Below are 17492 nucleotides of genomic sequence, written 5' to 3' on the forward strand. Positions count from 1 at the left end.
TGACAGATTCACATTGAGCTTCTCTCTTGTGGTAAACAGATTAAAGTCACAGATAACCTTTTTATGACTATCACATCAACCATATATTCAACAGTCCAAGTTATCCTGGTATCAAGAAGGTTCCTATATATATTGAGTTACTATTTTGAATTTGGAGATATATATATATAAATATAAAATATATATATATATATCTCCAAATTCAAAATAGTAACTCAATTAGGATTCAAATGCTTAATAAATATTACTCATGGTTTCTGACATTACACAGAGTTGTGGGTGCAAGGACCAGTCCACAGAATCAAGGTTGCAATTCCAATGCAGTACAGTGGATATACCACATGCCAAATAGTGTTGTCCCTCAGATGAAACGCTAAACCAGTCTACCTTAAAGGCTCCATTCCATTACTTGAAGGGAGCTCTGTACTACTGGTATCTTGACCAAAATTCTTTCCTCAACCGAAACCAGGTAAAATAATCATCTCATTGATGTTGTGCATGCAATCTTGCGACACGCTAAAATGATTGTCTTTAGCCTACATAGCAACATTATAATAATTAATTGTTTGCATGTGAAGCACTTAATGAACTTGAAAAGGCACTATATAAATACTAATCTCAACAAAAGCGCAAATGAATGCTGGCATTCATTATTATTTGCACAGGTTGCAAAGGGTTAGTAATAGATATTGGACAGCCCAATGGTTTGAATTCTATACAGTCTTGTTTATATTTCTCCTGAACATGCATGCACTTTTGTTTTAGCACAAGGCAGCCAGAATGTGATTAATCCAGTACTGTCTCCCATAATAAAAATATCTCGTCATACCCAAAAAACATTTAGTTATTACCTGAAGTGGTTTCATTAATTAGCCGTAAACAGTTGAGTCCTGCAATTTGTGCAGCATCCATTACTGATCTCCTCTCAGCATCTGTGTAGAAACATGGAACCTACAGGAAGTACAAAGAAGATGAAATAATGGCATCCATCCAAAACAAACTACTACATATTATACTGCACAAAATTAATACCCTACTTTGGCCACTTACAGATATTACACAATCTAGAACAGGTTTTTTCAGAGCAGTTTCAGCTGTTTCCTTCAGTTTACTCATCAACATTCCTGTCACTTGCTCCACACTAAAGCATCGTTCCTCTTCCATGTACGAAACCTTTTAAAATATAAAACAAGGATTTAAAACAAAAAAATTATCGTAGCAAAATTATTTTATTAAAAAATGCATCTTGATCAGAAGCAGCTATTGTTCAAATATCTTAAAATTGCACAAAAAGGTGACGGGAAAATAACTGGCAATCGTGGGGGAAAGGGCTTGCATTTAAAATGTTGCATTTCATAAAGCCCAACAGCACTTCATAGCCAGTGAAGTACTTTTCAAACAAACAATTTTGCACCAGACACTCCATGATGCCCGAGGCTAGTGGCCATTTTTCATGTGAGCTTTTTGCTTGGAGTCGTATCAGACATTAAAAACATGCATTTCCATCAAGAGGTCACCCAAGAACAAATTACTGGGGCAGCACGATGGCGAGCACAGCTGCCTCACAGTGCCAGGGACCCAGGTTCGATTCCCAGCTTGGGTCACTGTGCAGAATCTGCACGTTCTCCCCTTGTCTGTGTGGGTTTCCTCCAGGTGCTCTGGTTTCCTCCCAAGTCTGAAAGACATGCTGGTTAGTGCGTTGGCTAAACTCTCCCTCAGTGTACCCGAACAGGCGCCAAAGTGTGGTGACTAGGGGATTTTCACAGTAACTTCATTGCAGTGTTAATGTAAGCCTACTAGTGACACTAATAAATAAACTAATTACTGATCTCTTCTTTTTAGGGGCAAAGACCAACAATAGTATCCCTCCTGCAGTCTTGTCTAAAATCAGCTAACTTGGCATAGACTAGTGATTTAACCTGGATCATTCTTGGTCTATATGACTCGGTTACTTCAGTACCTCAACTAGCTGAGTCACCAGCTGGTTACTACTGGTATGATTTTAAATATGTGCCTACCACATAGAGGGATGCATGTCTGCGCATCCTACTATGACAAGTTTGCAACCTTGGACAGACCATCCTTAGTTTGAGAGACACTACACGCTACATGAATTGTGTGCGCTGAATTTAGATCTGCAATGAAGGGGTTGGGACACTGCACTACTCTTAAGGAAATACATATTTAAAAGCTGCTCAACAGGCATGGGGATCCAAGGAGCATACTTGAGTATTTGATTCTATGGAGGGGGGACCTGATTAGAAAACATGATAAATTTAAAATATTTCACAACACTACATTACAGCAAATACTGCAGAATACTGTGTCACTCAGGTGAGGTATTCACATGTAGATGAACCATTTCGAGCAAGCTTTCACTAACCATCCCAAATAAAACATTTCACTTAACTTTCACTGGACAATTAAAAAGAATTGTTGAACCAGTGACAGTTATCACTTATCCAATTTTATTGAAGGTATTTCAGCTCCATTTTGAAAAACTAAAAGATACAACCCAAAGAGAATAGACAAAATAGAAGTCAAAAAGAGTTTTGAAGCTCTTTAGTGTTAAAGCTTCATCAATATGGAGGTAGGCATGACAACATATGAGGTAGTGTTAGGACCAAGAAATACAATTTTTATTTCCATTCCATTCTACTGCTAAAGCACTGGAGTCAGAGAGTTTAATGACACTAACCTTAACGCCTGTGGTACCATTTGACATTTGGACGAGTTCATACCCAAGCTTGGGTTGTTCAGCTCTTACAAATGGATCTGAAAAAGCCCGGCCGTGGAACCTTTTAAATCCTTGTACAGTGTTTTTCACATTGGACACTAGCTATAAAAAGAGAAATTAAAATTTGATTCTCAATACTTTTAAACAATTAGTGCTACTTGCAAAGTTCTTGAATGAATTTATAACAAATTCTTGTTTATAATACACGAGGTGCAACTTGGTCTGGTTCTAATTTCATCATAAAATACATGTAAGATTTTGTACAGGTTCAGGTATTTCTAATACTAGTTATGTTAACCCTTGTACAGGAATGGATAACTAGCTGCTGTAATTTCAAAATGCAGTACAATTAATTGAAAGCATTAAAATGTCTAGGATAATTACATGTACAAATCCAAAGGTGCAAGCAGTGTCTATCAGCACACAACACACTGAGGAGGCAGACAGCTAATAGAATGGGATTCTTTATCTCTTTAAAAGCAGGAAGTTCCCTTTGCTACTGCAGCACAGTGTTGGGCCTGAAGTGCGACTTTCCTGACCTGCAGATTTCACCAGCATGTTAAACTCTTTTAAAGTGTGATTGTCAACATTTTAGCAATTACTGACTTACTGAAATATTGCATCTTGTACTGATAGCGGTTTGGAATTGTGAAATAATGTTTTACAGAAAATCGTAAAATGTCAGCCCCAAATCAGCATAATTCATCAATATTTATAGCAATTTTGTGAATGAGCTCTTTTTTTTTAAAAAGGAAGAGGGAGGAAGTTGAAGTAATACATTTTATGAAAATCATCTTTATACAAACATTGCAAGACAGTTGCAATTAGCAAGATAGATATTTACTGATTGATAGCTTGGGACCTCACTCAACTGTATTAAACCTTTTAAAAATCAGAATTTGAAACTGGGTGCCCACAATCTTTGCACTTTACCCCCATCATTCTCACTCAGATTTTTCTCTAAATGACTTGGGGAAGATCAAGGGCAACTGTTCCCTCAAGAGCAACCTGCTTGCAGACCCTGACCACTGCCTTTGACAATTACCTCAGTAGGTTTTCTCACTTTCTCACTTTAAAATTATAGTTATGCAGAGGCACCAATTTAGGGCAACAGGCGGAATTTTTTGTCCTGCACTCAGAACCTCGTCTCAGTTTTACACATTTGATTGCAACCTTGCCTCAGTTACACAGCTGATCAAGACCTATTGTACATATTCCCATGGAGCACTCACCATCTCTGGCAATGCTGCATTTTAAGTTTTGAGTAAAACATTGAACTAATCACCTTACGCTGATTGTGCATGGGACACCACAACTAATACTATCAGCAGTATTTACATTTCACCTATGTCCTAATGCACTTCACAAAGCTTTAATAAAGCAAAATTTGACACAAAGCCACCAAGGACAATATTAGAGAATTGGCCTAAAGTTTGGTCAGAGGTAGGTTTAAGGAGAGAGGCAAGATTTACGGAAGGGCTAGGCAGATAAAGGCATGACCATCAATGTCGGAGCAATTAAAATCATGGATACTCAAGGGACCAAAATTACAGAAGCAAAGTTGTCTCTGGTGCCAGAGGCTATTATAGATAGGGAGGGGAAAGACCAAGAAGAGAAATGGATGGACATATTCGGTTTGTCCAGGCATTGCACCTTTTTCAATTAAACAAAAGCATGCCCCCTGTTGCATCGTCATAGCAATGCCTCAACCAAAGTTAATGTCAACAAATCAGCACCCCTTTCTCATGCAGTATATTGTGTTCCTTTTGAAATCTGGTATTACTGCACCTGTCCCGATGAGTATAATATGAAAGGCTTTGACAGTATGTCTTCTTTCAGCGATAAGTATTTTGTATATCTCTTCACAGTGGAAGACAGAAAGAATAGTAGGAACTCAAGAAGCAAAGAAAGGAAGGGACTTGTATGATCACTGGAGAAAACATAATAGGGAAACTAAGTGAACTAAGGACTGACAAGTCCTATAGAACCGATGGCCTGCATCCTTGGGAGTGCATGCAGATATAATAGATGCATTGGTCGTAATCTTCCAAAACTCTCTAGATTCTGGAAAAATCCCAGTGAATTGGAAAAACTATAAATGTAACACCACAATTCAAGAAAGGTGGGAGACAGAAAGCAAGAAACTGTAGGTCAGTTGGTCTAACATCTGTCATTGGGAAAATGCTGGCGTCCATTATTAAGATGCAAGGGAGACAGTCATGTAGTGCTAATGTCACTGGACTAGCAATCCAGAGGCACAGGCTAATGTTCTGCGATCGTGGGTTCAAATGTCACCATTACATTTGAATTTAATGCACAAGATAAAAGCTCATGGCACTGAAGATGACATATTAGCACAGATTGAGGACTGACTGAATAACAGGAAACAGCACGTTGGGGTAAATGGCTCATTTCCAGGTTGGCGAACTAGAACAAGTGAAGTACCTCAGGGATCAGTGCTGGGGCCTCTAGTGTTTTTTTACAACTTACACTGATTACTTGGATAAAGGGACCGATTGTACTGAAGCCAAATATGCTGATGACACAGCCAACTAGGTTGGAAAGCAAGTTGTGAGAAGGATACAAAGTCTGAAAAAGGGATATAATAAGTCAAAAGAGTGGGTAAAACACTGACAAGGAGTAGTATAATGTGGAAAAATGTGAGTTGTCCACTGGTCAAGAAGAACAGAAAAACAGAATATTATTTAAATGGAGACTGCAGAATGCTGCAGTTAGACTGATTCGAGTACCCTTGAAAAGTACAGCAAGTAATCAGCAAGGCACATGGAATGTTGGCCTTTAGGGAGATGGAGTATAAAAGTAGGAAAGCCTTGCTACAGCTATACTGGACATTGGTGAAACCATACCTGGAATCCTTTGTATAATTTTGGTTCCATTATTTGAGGGATATATTTGCATTAGAATCAGATTCATTAGACTCATTCCTGAATGAGGGGCTTCTCTTGTGAGGAAGGATTGAGCAGAGGCTGTCCTAAAATGAAAGGTTGAAATGCTAAGCAAATTGGACATTTATTTCCTGAAGTTAAGAAGAATGAAAGGCAATCAGGGGAGACGCAAGATTGTTTCTGCTGGAGGCGAGAGAGAAAATGCTGGAAAATCTCAGCAGGTCTGGCAGCATCTGTGAGGACTGAAAAGAGCTGATGTTTCCAGTCCAGATGACCCTTTGTCAAAACGTCAGCTCTTTTCTCTCCTTACAGATGCTGCCAGACCTGTTGAGATTTTTCAGCATTGTCTCTTTTGGTTTCAGCATCTGCAGTAATTTGCTTTTATCCTGTGTTTCTGCTGGAGGCATGGTCTCAGGATAAAGAGCCAATCATTCAGGACTGAGGAGAAATTACTTCACTTAAAGGGTTGCAAATCTTTGGAATTCTCTACTCCAGTAGACTGTGGATGTTCCATTGGAACGCTGGAATAGATTTAAGACTGGGATAGGCATTTCTTTTGGTTTTGCAGAAAATTGAGTGATATAGGGAGCAGGTGGGAAAATGGAGTTGGAGCCCAAGATCAGCCACTGCAGTCTTGATGTGCCATATGGTCTACACCTGCTCCCATTTCTTGTGTTGGGCTGATGCTCAGTGGAATTTAGAAGAATGCAGAATGATCTTATTGAAACACATAAGCATCTGAGGGTAGATGCTGGGAGGATGTTTCTCTCATGGGGAATCTAGAACTAGGGGTCACAGATTCAAAACAAGGCATCTTCCATTTAAGACGGATATAAGGAGGAATTTCATTTCTGTGGGAATCCCAAAGACAATCTACTTTGTCAGAGAGGAGTGGAGGCTGGGTCACTGAAAATATTGATGACTGAATTAGAAGATTTTTAATTGGCAAGGAAGTTAAAGGGTGGAGTTAAAGCCATATTACTGAATGAAAGAGCAGGCTCAATGGACAGAATGGCTAACTCCTCTTATTTATGATTAAATGCCACTTAGTATTGTTAACTTCTTCAAATTTCAATGGGCCAGCTTTTAGCAGACATTTTTAAAAATTAGAAAAATCCTATAGATATTCAAGAGCAGAGAGAAAGTTAATGTTTCAAATCTATCAGGACTGGAAAATAGTTCTAATCAAAAATGGAATGGCAACAGTTAAATTAATGTAATTACTGCTTTGGTTGAACGTTAAACTGAGAAAGACTAGTTCTAATTCAAATATACAAAGTAACATTTTAGAATAGAATCCTCCTTATATCCGTCTGTGTGGAGTTTGCACATTCTCCTCGTGTCTGCGTGGGTTTCCTCCGGGTGCTCCGGTTTCCTCCCACAGTCCAAAGATGTGTGGGTTAGGTTGATTGGCCAGGTTAAAAAAAAAAAATTGCCCCTTAGAGTCCTGGGATGTGTAGGTTAGAGGGATTAGCGGGTAAAATATGTGGGGGTAGGGCCTGGGTGGGATTGTGGTCGGTGCAGACTCGATGGGCCGATTGGCCTCCTTCTGCACTGTAGGGTTTCTATGATCTAATACTTTTCTGCTCATTTTGTCTGTCATATTTACTGGACAGTAGATTCACGTGTGTTGCTAGGACATTGATGTTACAGGCCAGGTCAGTATCTGTTTCCCATTCCTAATTGCTTTTGGTAGGTAATTTCAGAGGACAGTGACAATTAAGAGTTAACCACTTACTATGTGTCTGAAGTCAACTGTTGTTCAGAGCAGACCTGGGAAGAAATCAGCATGGATTCGTGAAGGGCAAGTCGTGCCTCACAAATTTGATAGAATTTGAGGAGGTAACTAAGTGTGTTGATGAAGGTTGGGCAGTTGATATCATATACATGGATTTTAGTAAGGCGTTTGATAAGGTCCCCCATGGTCGACTTATGATGAAAGTGAGGAGGTGCGGGATAGAGGGAAAGTTGGCCGATTGGATAGGTAACTGGCTGTCTGATCGAAGACAGAGGGTGGTGGTCGATGGTAAATTTTCGGATTGGAGGCAGGTTGCTAGCGGAGTGCCGCAGGGATCAGTGCTTGGTCCTCTGCTCTTTGTGATTTTTATTAATGACTTCGAGGAGGGGGCTGAAGGGTGGATCAGTAAATTTGCTGATGACACCAAGATTGGTGGAGTAGTGGATGAGGTGGAGGGCTGTTGTAGGCTGCAAAGAGACATAGATAGGATGCAAAGCTGGGCTGAAAAATGGCAAATGGAGTTTAACCCTGATAAATGTGAGGCGATTCATTTTGGTAGGACTAATTTAAATGTGGATTACAGGGTCAAAGGTAGGGTTCTGAAGACTGTGGAGGAACAGAGAGATCTTGGGGTTCATATCCACAGATCTCTAAAGGTTGCCAGTCAAGTGGATAGAGCTGTGAAGAAGGCCTATAGTGTGTTAGCTTTTATTAACAGGGGGTTGGAGTTTAAGAGCCGTGGGGTTATGCTGCAACTGTACAGGACCTTGGTGAGACCACATTTGGAATATTGTGTGCAGTTCTGGTCACCTCACTATAAGAAGGATGTGGAAGCGATGGAAAGAGTGCAGAGGAGATTTACCAGGATGCTGCCTGGTTTGGAGGGTAGGTCTTATGAGGAAAGGTTGAGGGAGCTAGGGCTGTTCTCTCTGGAGTGGAGGAGGCTGAGGGGAGACTTAATAGAGGTTTATAAAATGATGAAGGGGATAGATAGAGTGAACGTTCAAAGACTATTTCCTCGGGTGGATGGAGCTATTACAAGGGGGCATAACTATAGGGTTCGTGGTGGGAGATACAGGAAGGATATCAGAGGTAGGTTCTTTACGCAGAGAGTGGTTGGGGTGTGGAATGGACTGCCTGCAGTGATAGTGGAGTCAGACACTTTAGGAACATTTAAGCGGTTATTGGATAGGCACATGGAGCACACCAGGATGATAGGGAGTGGGATAGCTTGATCTTAGTTTCAGATAAAGCTCGGCACAACATCGTGGGCCGAAGGGCCTGTTCTGTGCTGTACTGTTCTAAAGGCTGATTTTCCTTCCCTAAAGGACATTAGTGAACCAAACAGGTTTTTCCAAAACAACTTATGATGGTTTTGTCTATCTGTTGTGAAAGTCAACGCTTCTGGTCAAACCTACCTGGTTCAAATCAGCAAGGAATTAGGATCAGTGATTTCAGAAAAATGTTGAATGTGGTTCAAACAAACTGCATACCTAACTACTACCGTAACTCAAGATCATGACTCCTTTACATTATTAAATGGGGCTCGCAGATGACCCAAAGATTGTCTGTTGAATTCCTATGCATTCAGGATACTTTACCAACCTTGGACAGCTTACCATTATCTCCTCATTGAGTTGGATAGAAAACCTTTATGGGGAAGACTCTCAATAGATTTTTCAGTAATATCTTAATTCTCATGGATTTGGGAGGTAGCGGGGAGGGGGAAGAATCACAATATTATTTAAAACATTACCTGACCTGTACACCCAGGAAAGCAGATAGATTACAGTTATGTTGCAATAAATATGCTTAAAACACCTCGATCTGAAAACTTGCAACTTTTTGTAAAGAACTATGCAGAGTTCTTCCTACCTGGCTTTTGGCAGCTGCTCCAACTGAACGATTTCTGGGCCCCAAGGAGACACAAGACCTGCAATTTTAAAGCAGAGTGCATAATTTAACCATTCCTGAATGCCAATTTGTATTATGTTTGCACAGAAAGTACTACTAGGCAGAGTACAGAAGAGGCGGCTCCACAATGATCCCCATCCTCATGGGGGAGTGTAGCACATCAATGCGAAATACATGGCTGAAGCACTTGCAAGCATCTCCAGCCTTGTTTTTTGATCCATTTCAACCTCCTCCCAAGGTACCCAGCATTACAGATATCAATCTTCAACCAAATCGATTCACTCCGTATGATATTACTGAACAACTGAAGGCTGCAGCAAAGGCTATGGACCCTGGCTGATAAAGAATGCAAGAAATAGGAAAAGACCATTTGGCCCACAAGCCTGTTCGATTGTTTAATATCATTGATGATCAACTCCACTTTTCTGCTCAATTCCCATAACCCTTAACTCTCTTGAAGATTTACGACAAGGCTTTATTAGGCAATGATCTGGCCTCCATGGCTCTTTCAGGAGGGAAATTCCTCAGACTTAAATCAGAGAAGAAACACTTCATCTTAGTTTAAATGGGAGATATCTCATTTTGAAACAGAGCCCCCTAATTCCAGATTCTTTGAACAAAGGTGTTGTAATTAGCAGTTTCCATATCCACTTGGACCGTTCCAAATAAAGTGAACTTGGAAGATTACAACTAGTGCATACACTCTCTCTGCAGCCACTGCCTTTATGACACTAGGGTGCAGGCCATCAGGTTCCAGGGACTCATCATTCTTTAACCCTAGTTTTCTGGTAATAGTGATTATTTTAAGTTCCTCTCTCCCACAGGAGGCCATTTTGCCCAATACGTACTCAGCAGCTCTTCGAATGAGCAATTCTCTGCCGACTCCACACAAGCCTGCACATTCTTACTTTTCAGGTAACAGTCTGATTACAGTTTGAATGCTTCAATTGGAGCTGCCATTACCACACTCAGCTGTGCATTCCAAACGTCAACCATTTGCTGCTTAAAAAAAGTTTCTTCTCATATCACTCTTGCTTCTTTTGCTAATTACTTTAAATCTCCTTTTATTCTCAATCCTTTCATTAGTGGGAACAGTTTCTCCCCATGTACTCTGCCCAGACCCCTCATGATTGAGTACCTTGATCAAATCACCTCTCGACCTTCTTTTCTCCAAGGAAAACAGTCTTAACTTCACTATAATCTATCTTCACAACTGAAACGCATCCCTGAAAACATTCATGAACTTCTTCTGCACTCTCTCAATGCCTTCACAGCCTTCCTAAAGTGTGGCACCCAATATTCCAGCTGAGGCGGAACTAGTGACATTTACAAATTCAACATAACCTCCCTGCACTTGTGCTCTATGCCCCATTGTTAAATCCCAGGACACAATGCTTTATTCACTACTCTCTCAACTGTCCTGCCACTTTCAATGATTTATGCACATATACATCCACCTGCACCATCTTCAGAGTTGTACCCTTTATTTTTTATTGTATTATGTTCCTCCTACCATAATTAATCATTTCACTTCTCTGCATTGAAATCCATCCACCACTTTTCTGCCCATTCAACCAACATGTCTCTATCCCTTTGAAGTTGTACACTATGCTCCCTTAGCTCAATTCTTCCAAGCTTTGTATCATCTGCAAACTTTGAAATTTTACTTTGTACACCAAGGCTAGGTCATTAATATACATCAGGAAAAGCAAGAGTCCCAACACTGACTCCTGGGGTCCCTCCCTTTCGTCTCTTGACTTTCTAATATCTTGGGATGCTTTTGAGTGTTCTGCTGTGAAAACATACAAAATACTCATCCAAAGTCTCTGCCAATTCATTATATACTCGCATAAGATCAGATTTTATATTTTGATGGTTTACTAGCCTAATTTCTCCTATTTATTTTTAGTCATCCTTAGCTGGTTGTCAAAATGTTCTGGCCCATCATTAATCTTCACAGCAATAACTGCCTTTTCTTTCAAACGGATACTGTCTTTAACTTCCAAGGTTAGCCACAGATAAAGAATCCAAGAGAAGGATGCACTAATGCTCAGTGGAATGTGTGTCTGTCATGGTTCTCTACTCTTTTACCTTTTCCCCATTTCACTTTGCCCAGCTCTGTCTTCATACCCTTGTAATTGCCTTTAAGTTTAAAATACTAATTTTAGACCCAACTTTCTAACATTTAAGCTGAATGTGAAATTCTATCATGTTATCAACATTCTCGCCTAAGGGAACCTTCACTATGAGATCATTAATTAATCGTGTCTCATTACACATTACTGGTCTAAAATAGTCTGTTCCCTGATTGGTTCTAGAATGCATTCTTCCAAGAAGCTATCTTGAATGCACTCCCATGATTTCACTCTCAAGGCTATCTTTGCCAATTTGATTCCTTAGTAGCAATGAAGACTTGCTCCAGATCTAGCTGCACACCAGCCAAACTGCCCCAGCACTGTTACAATACTGGCATCTACCTGACAAATGGAAACTTGCCCATTTATGTCCAGTCTACATAAAAGGCCAAAATCAAGTTGGAAAATTCACATCCCAATCTACTTTCAATCATTAGCAAAGTGATAGAAAGTATTACCAGTGCTATCAAGTAGCATTAACCAGCGATCAGTTTGGATTCCATCAGGGTCACTTGGCTCCTGACTCCATTTACAGCATTCATTCAAACACGGACAAAAATGCTTAATTCAAATGTGAGGTGAAAACAACTGCCCTTGACATCAAGGTGGCATGGGAACCAGGGAAAACCTCTCCATTGGTTGGGAATCATACCTCATGCAAAGCAAGATGGTTGTGGTTGTTGGAGACTCATCACCAGGGCATCTCTGCAGGTTTCAAAATACAGTAAGTTTAACACCACCAGGTTAAAGTCCAACGGGTTTATTTGGTAGTAAATGCCACTAGCTTTCGGAACAGACTGTCCCTTCGTCAGGTGGAGTGGAGAAATGCTCACAAACAGGGCATACAGAGGCACAAACTCAATTTACAGAATAATGATTGGAATGCAGTCTTTACAGATAATCAAGTCTTAAAGGTACAAACAATGTGACTGGAGGGAGCATTAAGCACAGGTTAAAGAGATGTGTATTGTCTCCAGACAGGACAGCCAGTGAGACAGCCACAGCAAAAAACCGCACTGACCTCCTCAGAAGACAAATATGGGACACGGTGGACAGAGTACCCTTCGTCGTCCAGTACTTCCCCAGAGCAGAGAAGCCACGGCATCTCCTCCGGAGCCTTCAACATGTCATTGATGAAAGCGAACATCTCGCCAAGGCCATCCCCACACCCCCACTGCTTGCCTTCAAACAACTGCACAACCTCAAACAGACCATTGTCCGCAGCAAACTACCCAGCCTTCAGGAGTACAGTGACTATGACACCACACAACCCTGCCACAGCAACTTCTGCAAGACGTGCCGGATCATCGACACAGATGCCATCATCTCACGTGAGAACACCATCCACCAGGTACATGGTATATACTCTTGCAACTCGGCCAACGTTGTCTACCTGATACGCTGCAGGAAAGGATGTCCCGAGGCATGGTACATTGGGGAAACCATGCAGACGCTACGACAATGGATGAATGAACACCGCTTGACAATCACCAGGCAAGACTGTTCTCTTCCTGTTGGGGAGCACTTCAGCGGTCACGGGCATTCGGCCTCTGATCTTCGCATAAGCGCTCTCCAAGGCAGCCTTCACGACACATGACAGTGCAGAGTTGCTGAGCAGAAACTGATAGCCAAGTTCCGCACACGAGGACGGCCTCAACCGGGATCTTGGGTTCATGTCACACTATCAGTAACCCCCACAGCTTGTCTGGACTTGCAGAATCTCACTGGCTGTCCTGTCTGGAGACAATACACATCTCTTTAACCTGTGCCTAATGCTCCCTCCACTCACATTGTTTGTACCTTTAAGACTTGATTATTTGTAAAGACTGCATTCCAATCATTATTCTGTAAATTGAGTTCGTGTCTCTGTATGCCCTGTTTGTGAGCATTTCTCCACTCCACCTGATGAAGGGACAGCCTGTTCCGAAAGCTAGTGGCATTTGCTACCAAATAAACCTGTTGGACTTTAACCTGGTGTTGTTAGACTTCTTACTGTGTTTACCGCAGTCCAACGCCGGCATCTCCACATCACGGTTTCAAAATAGACGGAGGCGAGTGAATTTGCACCCAAAAGCCCTGGAAAATTCAAATCATGGGGTGGCCAGAGAAAAGTTAACCCATACATGGAAGTGACAAAATAAGGAGTTGCTCTTCCAATCACTGGTCATTTCTCTGCCATGCATGATTGCAGCTCCAGCAACACTCGAAGTTCAGCACCATCCAGGATAAAGCAACCTACTTAATCTGCACACCATCCATCACCATAAACATTCACTCCCTCCACCACTGATCCAAAGTGACAACTGTATGAGCCACATACATAAACAGCACCCTCCAAACCTGTGACCACTACAACCTAGAAGGACAAGGGCAGCAGATACATGTGAATATCTGCAAGTTCCCCTTAAGACACACACCATCCTGACATGAAACTATTTCACCGTCCTTTCACTGTCATTATGCCAAAAACTTGGCATTCTCTAAAAAGCACTAAGGGTGTACCTACATCGGATGGCTGCAGCAATTCAAGATGGCAGATTATCACTACCTTCACAATTAGGGACAAGCAACAAATACTGGCCACATCACAGAAAAAAATTAATGCACCCATGCCGATGCACCCTATTGGGTTCCTTTGGTTAGTGAGAGCACAGAAAGGCATTGAATTGTTACCTGGTAACATAGAAGCTACTTTTATATTGACATATTTACATTTAATTCCAGATTAATGACAAACCTGATCCTGGTATCTACTGTGAAAATCTATCTCCGCAGCAGAAAGTCCCACTGCTGCCACCAGGGTAATGCAGCCAGATTCATCATATGTGCTGGAAACAAATTTTCAGATGCCAGTGTCCAGGAATTCCAATTAAAAAAGGTATCAACATTTTTTTTTAAAAAGTGTGTTAACTATAATCCGTTGAATGTCAGTTCACTAAATTGTGGTTCATGGTCAAGTGTTTAATTTGCATTTCTATATACAAGATGGCATTTCAAGTGTCAGCATCTAGAGATAACAATGATATTCTGTGACAAAACCATCAGCACACAGTACTGCCTTACAGCTGCGTGCAAACATTCCTGCCAAAAACAGCCCAAATATAGAACTTCCGAGCAGGCCATGATCTTGTAGAGAGCTGATAATGATTTTTGTCATAACCAGATTGACCATATTCCTCAAACCAGCAGATTGTTAATTCCACCAAGGCCATCTTCAACTGGGCTCGAAATCTGAAGCAGGCACATTAAAATGGCAGATGCATTTAGATTTGAAAAACAGGCAAGGGGAGAAAACTTGAAATAGGTGGTAACCGCAATGTTATTTATATCGGTATTTGTTTTAATATGTCACAAAACCTTCGAGTGTCCTGAACCAAATGCAAGGGTCCTAGAAAGAGCAACGTTACCGTGCACACTTTTGCTTTCATGAAATATGTTCTAGGCCTAAAGACTTTGCAGCTAATTGCAAGCCATTACACCATGAAGATAAACATTTCAGCGAATTAATCATCACAGCATCACTGCAGTGATATCCTAGTCCCAGATTTGATGCCTGAAGCAAAACGAGTGATGGATAAAAATACTATATTTAGATTGCATCATGCAGTTCGAAAAAGATGATAAAAGATTTAGTCTGCAAATGACTGATGAACATAGGTAGGTCTTGTGTCATGGCAGTGTATTGACAGAAAACCTTTTCCAGAATAAAGCATTGATTAACGTTTCCCATTAGATTAAAAGCACCAAATCAAGAATTATCTAGGCTCAACCTGCTTGTCAGACAAGTACAGGCCATTGCTGTGTAGTATTGAACAATGGCCAATCACTAAATCAATCTTTTGCAATGATTTTTGATCTTGAATGCATCTATTGTGTTTTTTGCAACTGCAAGGTGTTACTTTAACTCAGATGGAATAAACTTTAAATGGAGAAAAGCTGGAGAATCAGCATTAGGGGCCCATCTAAAAGCAAATCATTTGTACATTGACTGTAGACTGGGAATTGATTGAACATCAAGCAAATTTCTTTTGAAACTCAACTCTACTGAAAATAATAAAAACAAAACAATAAAAACAAAGTGCTGAAATTATTCAGCAGGTTTGACAGTATATGTGCAAAGAGAAGCAGAACTAACAGATTGAGTCAGGTTAGACTCTTTAGAACCAGTTCTGACAAAGAGCAAGTCTGAACATAAAAAGGGAAAAAAACAAAGTATATGAGGTAACGTAAAAAGGGAATCCAAAAGTTTTCCAAAGCATATAAAGAGTTTTAAAAGGTGATAAAAGGAGTGGGGTAAATTTGGAATGAAAAAAGTGATTTACACATGGAGACAAAGGGCATTACTGGGGTAGTAAACGAGTAGAATCATAGAAATCATAGAGTACTCTATCTTTACCAAGGAAGATGTTGCTGCAAAAATCAGTGAAAGAGAAAGTAGTGAAAGACACTGAATGGGCTAACATTTGGAAATAGGAGGTATTAGAAGTCACCAAAATTAGATCAGATGCATCTAGAAACAAAGGTAGAAAACTGCAGAGGCACTGACCACATCTTTCAATCCTCCTTTGATACAATGGTGGTGCCAGAGGGTTGGAAATTGCATATGTTACCCTTGTACCTGTTTTTGAACAAGGGTGAAAGATCAGCGCCCAAATGCCAGTCAGTTTAACCTGAACAGCGGGAGAACTTTGAGAAATGATAATATGGACAAAATTAACAGCCATTTTGGACTGTTAGATGAATTAAGGAAAGCCAGAATGGGTTGGTTTTACTGATGTGGAGATGCCGGCGTTGAACTGGGGTAAATACAGTAAGAGTTTTAACAACACCAGGTTAAAGTCCAACAGGTTTATTTGGTAGCAGATGCCATTAGCTTTCGGAGCACTGCTCCTTTGTCAGATGGAGTGGATATCTGCTCTCAAACAGGGCATATAGAGTCTCTGAATGCCTTGTTTGAGAGCAGATATCCACTCCATCTGATGAAGGAGCAGTGCTCCGAAAGCTAATGGAATCTGCTACCAAATAAAATTGTTGGACTTTAACCTGGTGTTGTTAAAACTCTTACTTGGTTTTACTGGCCAAGGATAAACTATGTTTAACTAACTTGATTGAAATTTTTGATCAGATAAGGGCAATGTGGCCTTCCAAAGAGGTTTAATATATTGTCACATATTAGATTTGTCAGCAATATCAAAGTCCATGGAATAAAAGGAACAGTGACACATGGGAAAGATGTCAGCTGAGCGACAGGAAATGGAGAGCAGTTGCGAACTGTTGCTTTTAAGACTGGAGGAATATATGTAGTGGGGTTCAGGGATTGATTCTCAGACTACTGCTTTTCTTAATATATACTGGTGACCTGGATTGGATACACAGGGCACAATTTCAAAGTTTGTAGAAGGCACCAAACTTGGAAGTATCATAAGAACATAAGAAATAGGAGCAGGAGTAGGCCATCTAGCCCCTCGAGCCTGCCCCGCCATTCAATAAGATCATGGCTGATCTGAAGTGGATCAGTTCCACTTACCCACCTGATCCCTATAACCCCTAATTCCCTTACCGATCAGGAATCCATCTATCCATGATTTAAACAGATTCAACGAGGTAGCCTCCACCACTTCAGTGGGCAGAGAATTCCAGAGATTCACCACCCTCTGAGAGAAGTTCCTCCTCAACTCTGTCCTAAACTGACCCCCCTTTATTTTGAGGCTGTGCCCTCTAGTTCTAGTTTCCTTTCTCAGTGGAAAAAATCTCTCCATCTCTACCCTATCCAGCCCCTTCATTATCTTATAGGTCTCTATAAGATCCCCCCTCAGCCTTCTAAACTCCAACGAATACAAACCCAATCTGCTCAGTTTCTCCTCATAATCAACACCCCATATCTCTGGTATCAACCCGGTGAACCTTCTCTGCACTCCCTCCAAGGCCAATATATCCTTCCGCAAATAAGGGGACCAATACTGCACACAGTATTCCAGCTGCGGCCTCACCAATGCCCTGTACAGATGCAGCAAGACATCTCTACTTTTATATTCTATTCCCCATGCGATATAGGCCAACAT

At 40.8% G+C, this 17492-nt stretch overlaps 1 protein-coding gene across 1 annotated transcript in view; it reads right to left on the reverse strand.

Moving 5' to 3' along the window:
• Positions 1–17492, reverse strand: part of hspa4b (heat shock protein 4b) — a 61793-nt gene that overhangs the window by 35493 nt on the left and 8808 nt on the right. Inside the window, exons 2-5 of the mRNA XM_078230786.1 lie at positions 9257–9314; positions 2699–2839; positions 1051–1173; positions 852–951 (exon numbers count right to left, since the gene is read on the reverse strand). Of these exons, the coding sequence (XP_078086912.1) occupies positions 852–951; positions 1051–1173; positions 2699–2839; positions 9257–9314 (422 nt within the window). The remainder of the gene's footprint in view (positions 1–851; positions 952–1050; positions 1174–2698; positions 2840–9256; positions 9315–17492) is intronic.

The sequence above is a fragment of the Mustelus asterias genome, chromosome 16, assembly GCF_964213995.1.
Source record: "Mustelus asterias chromosome 16, sMusAst1.hap1.1, whole genome shotgun sequence".
Classification (NCBI taxonomy): Eukaryota; Metazoa; Chordata; class Chondrichthyes; order Carcharhiniformes; family Triakidae; genus Mustelus; species Mustelus asterias.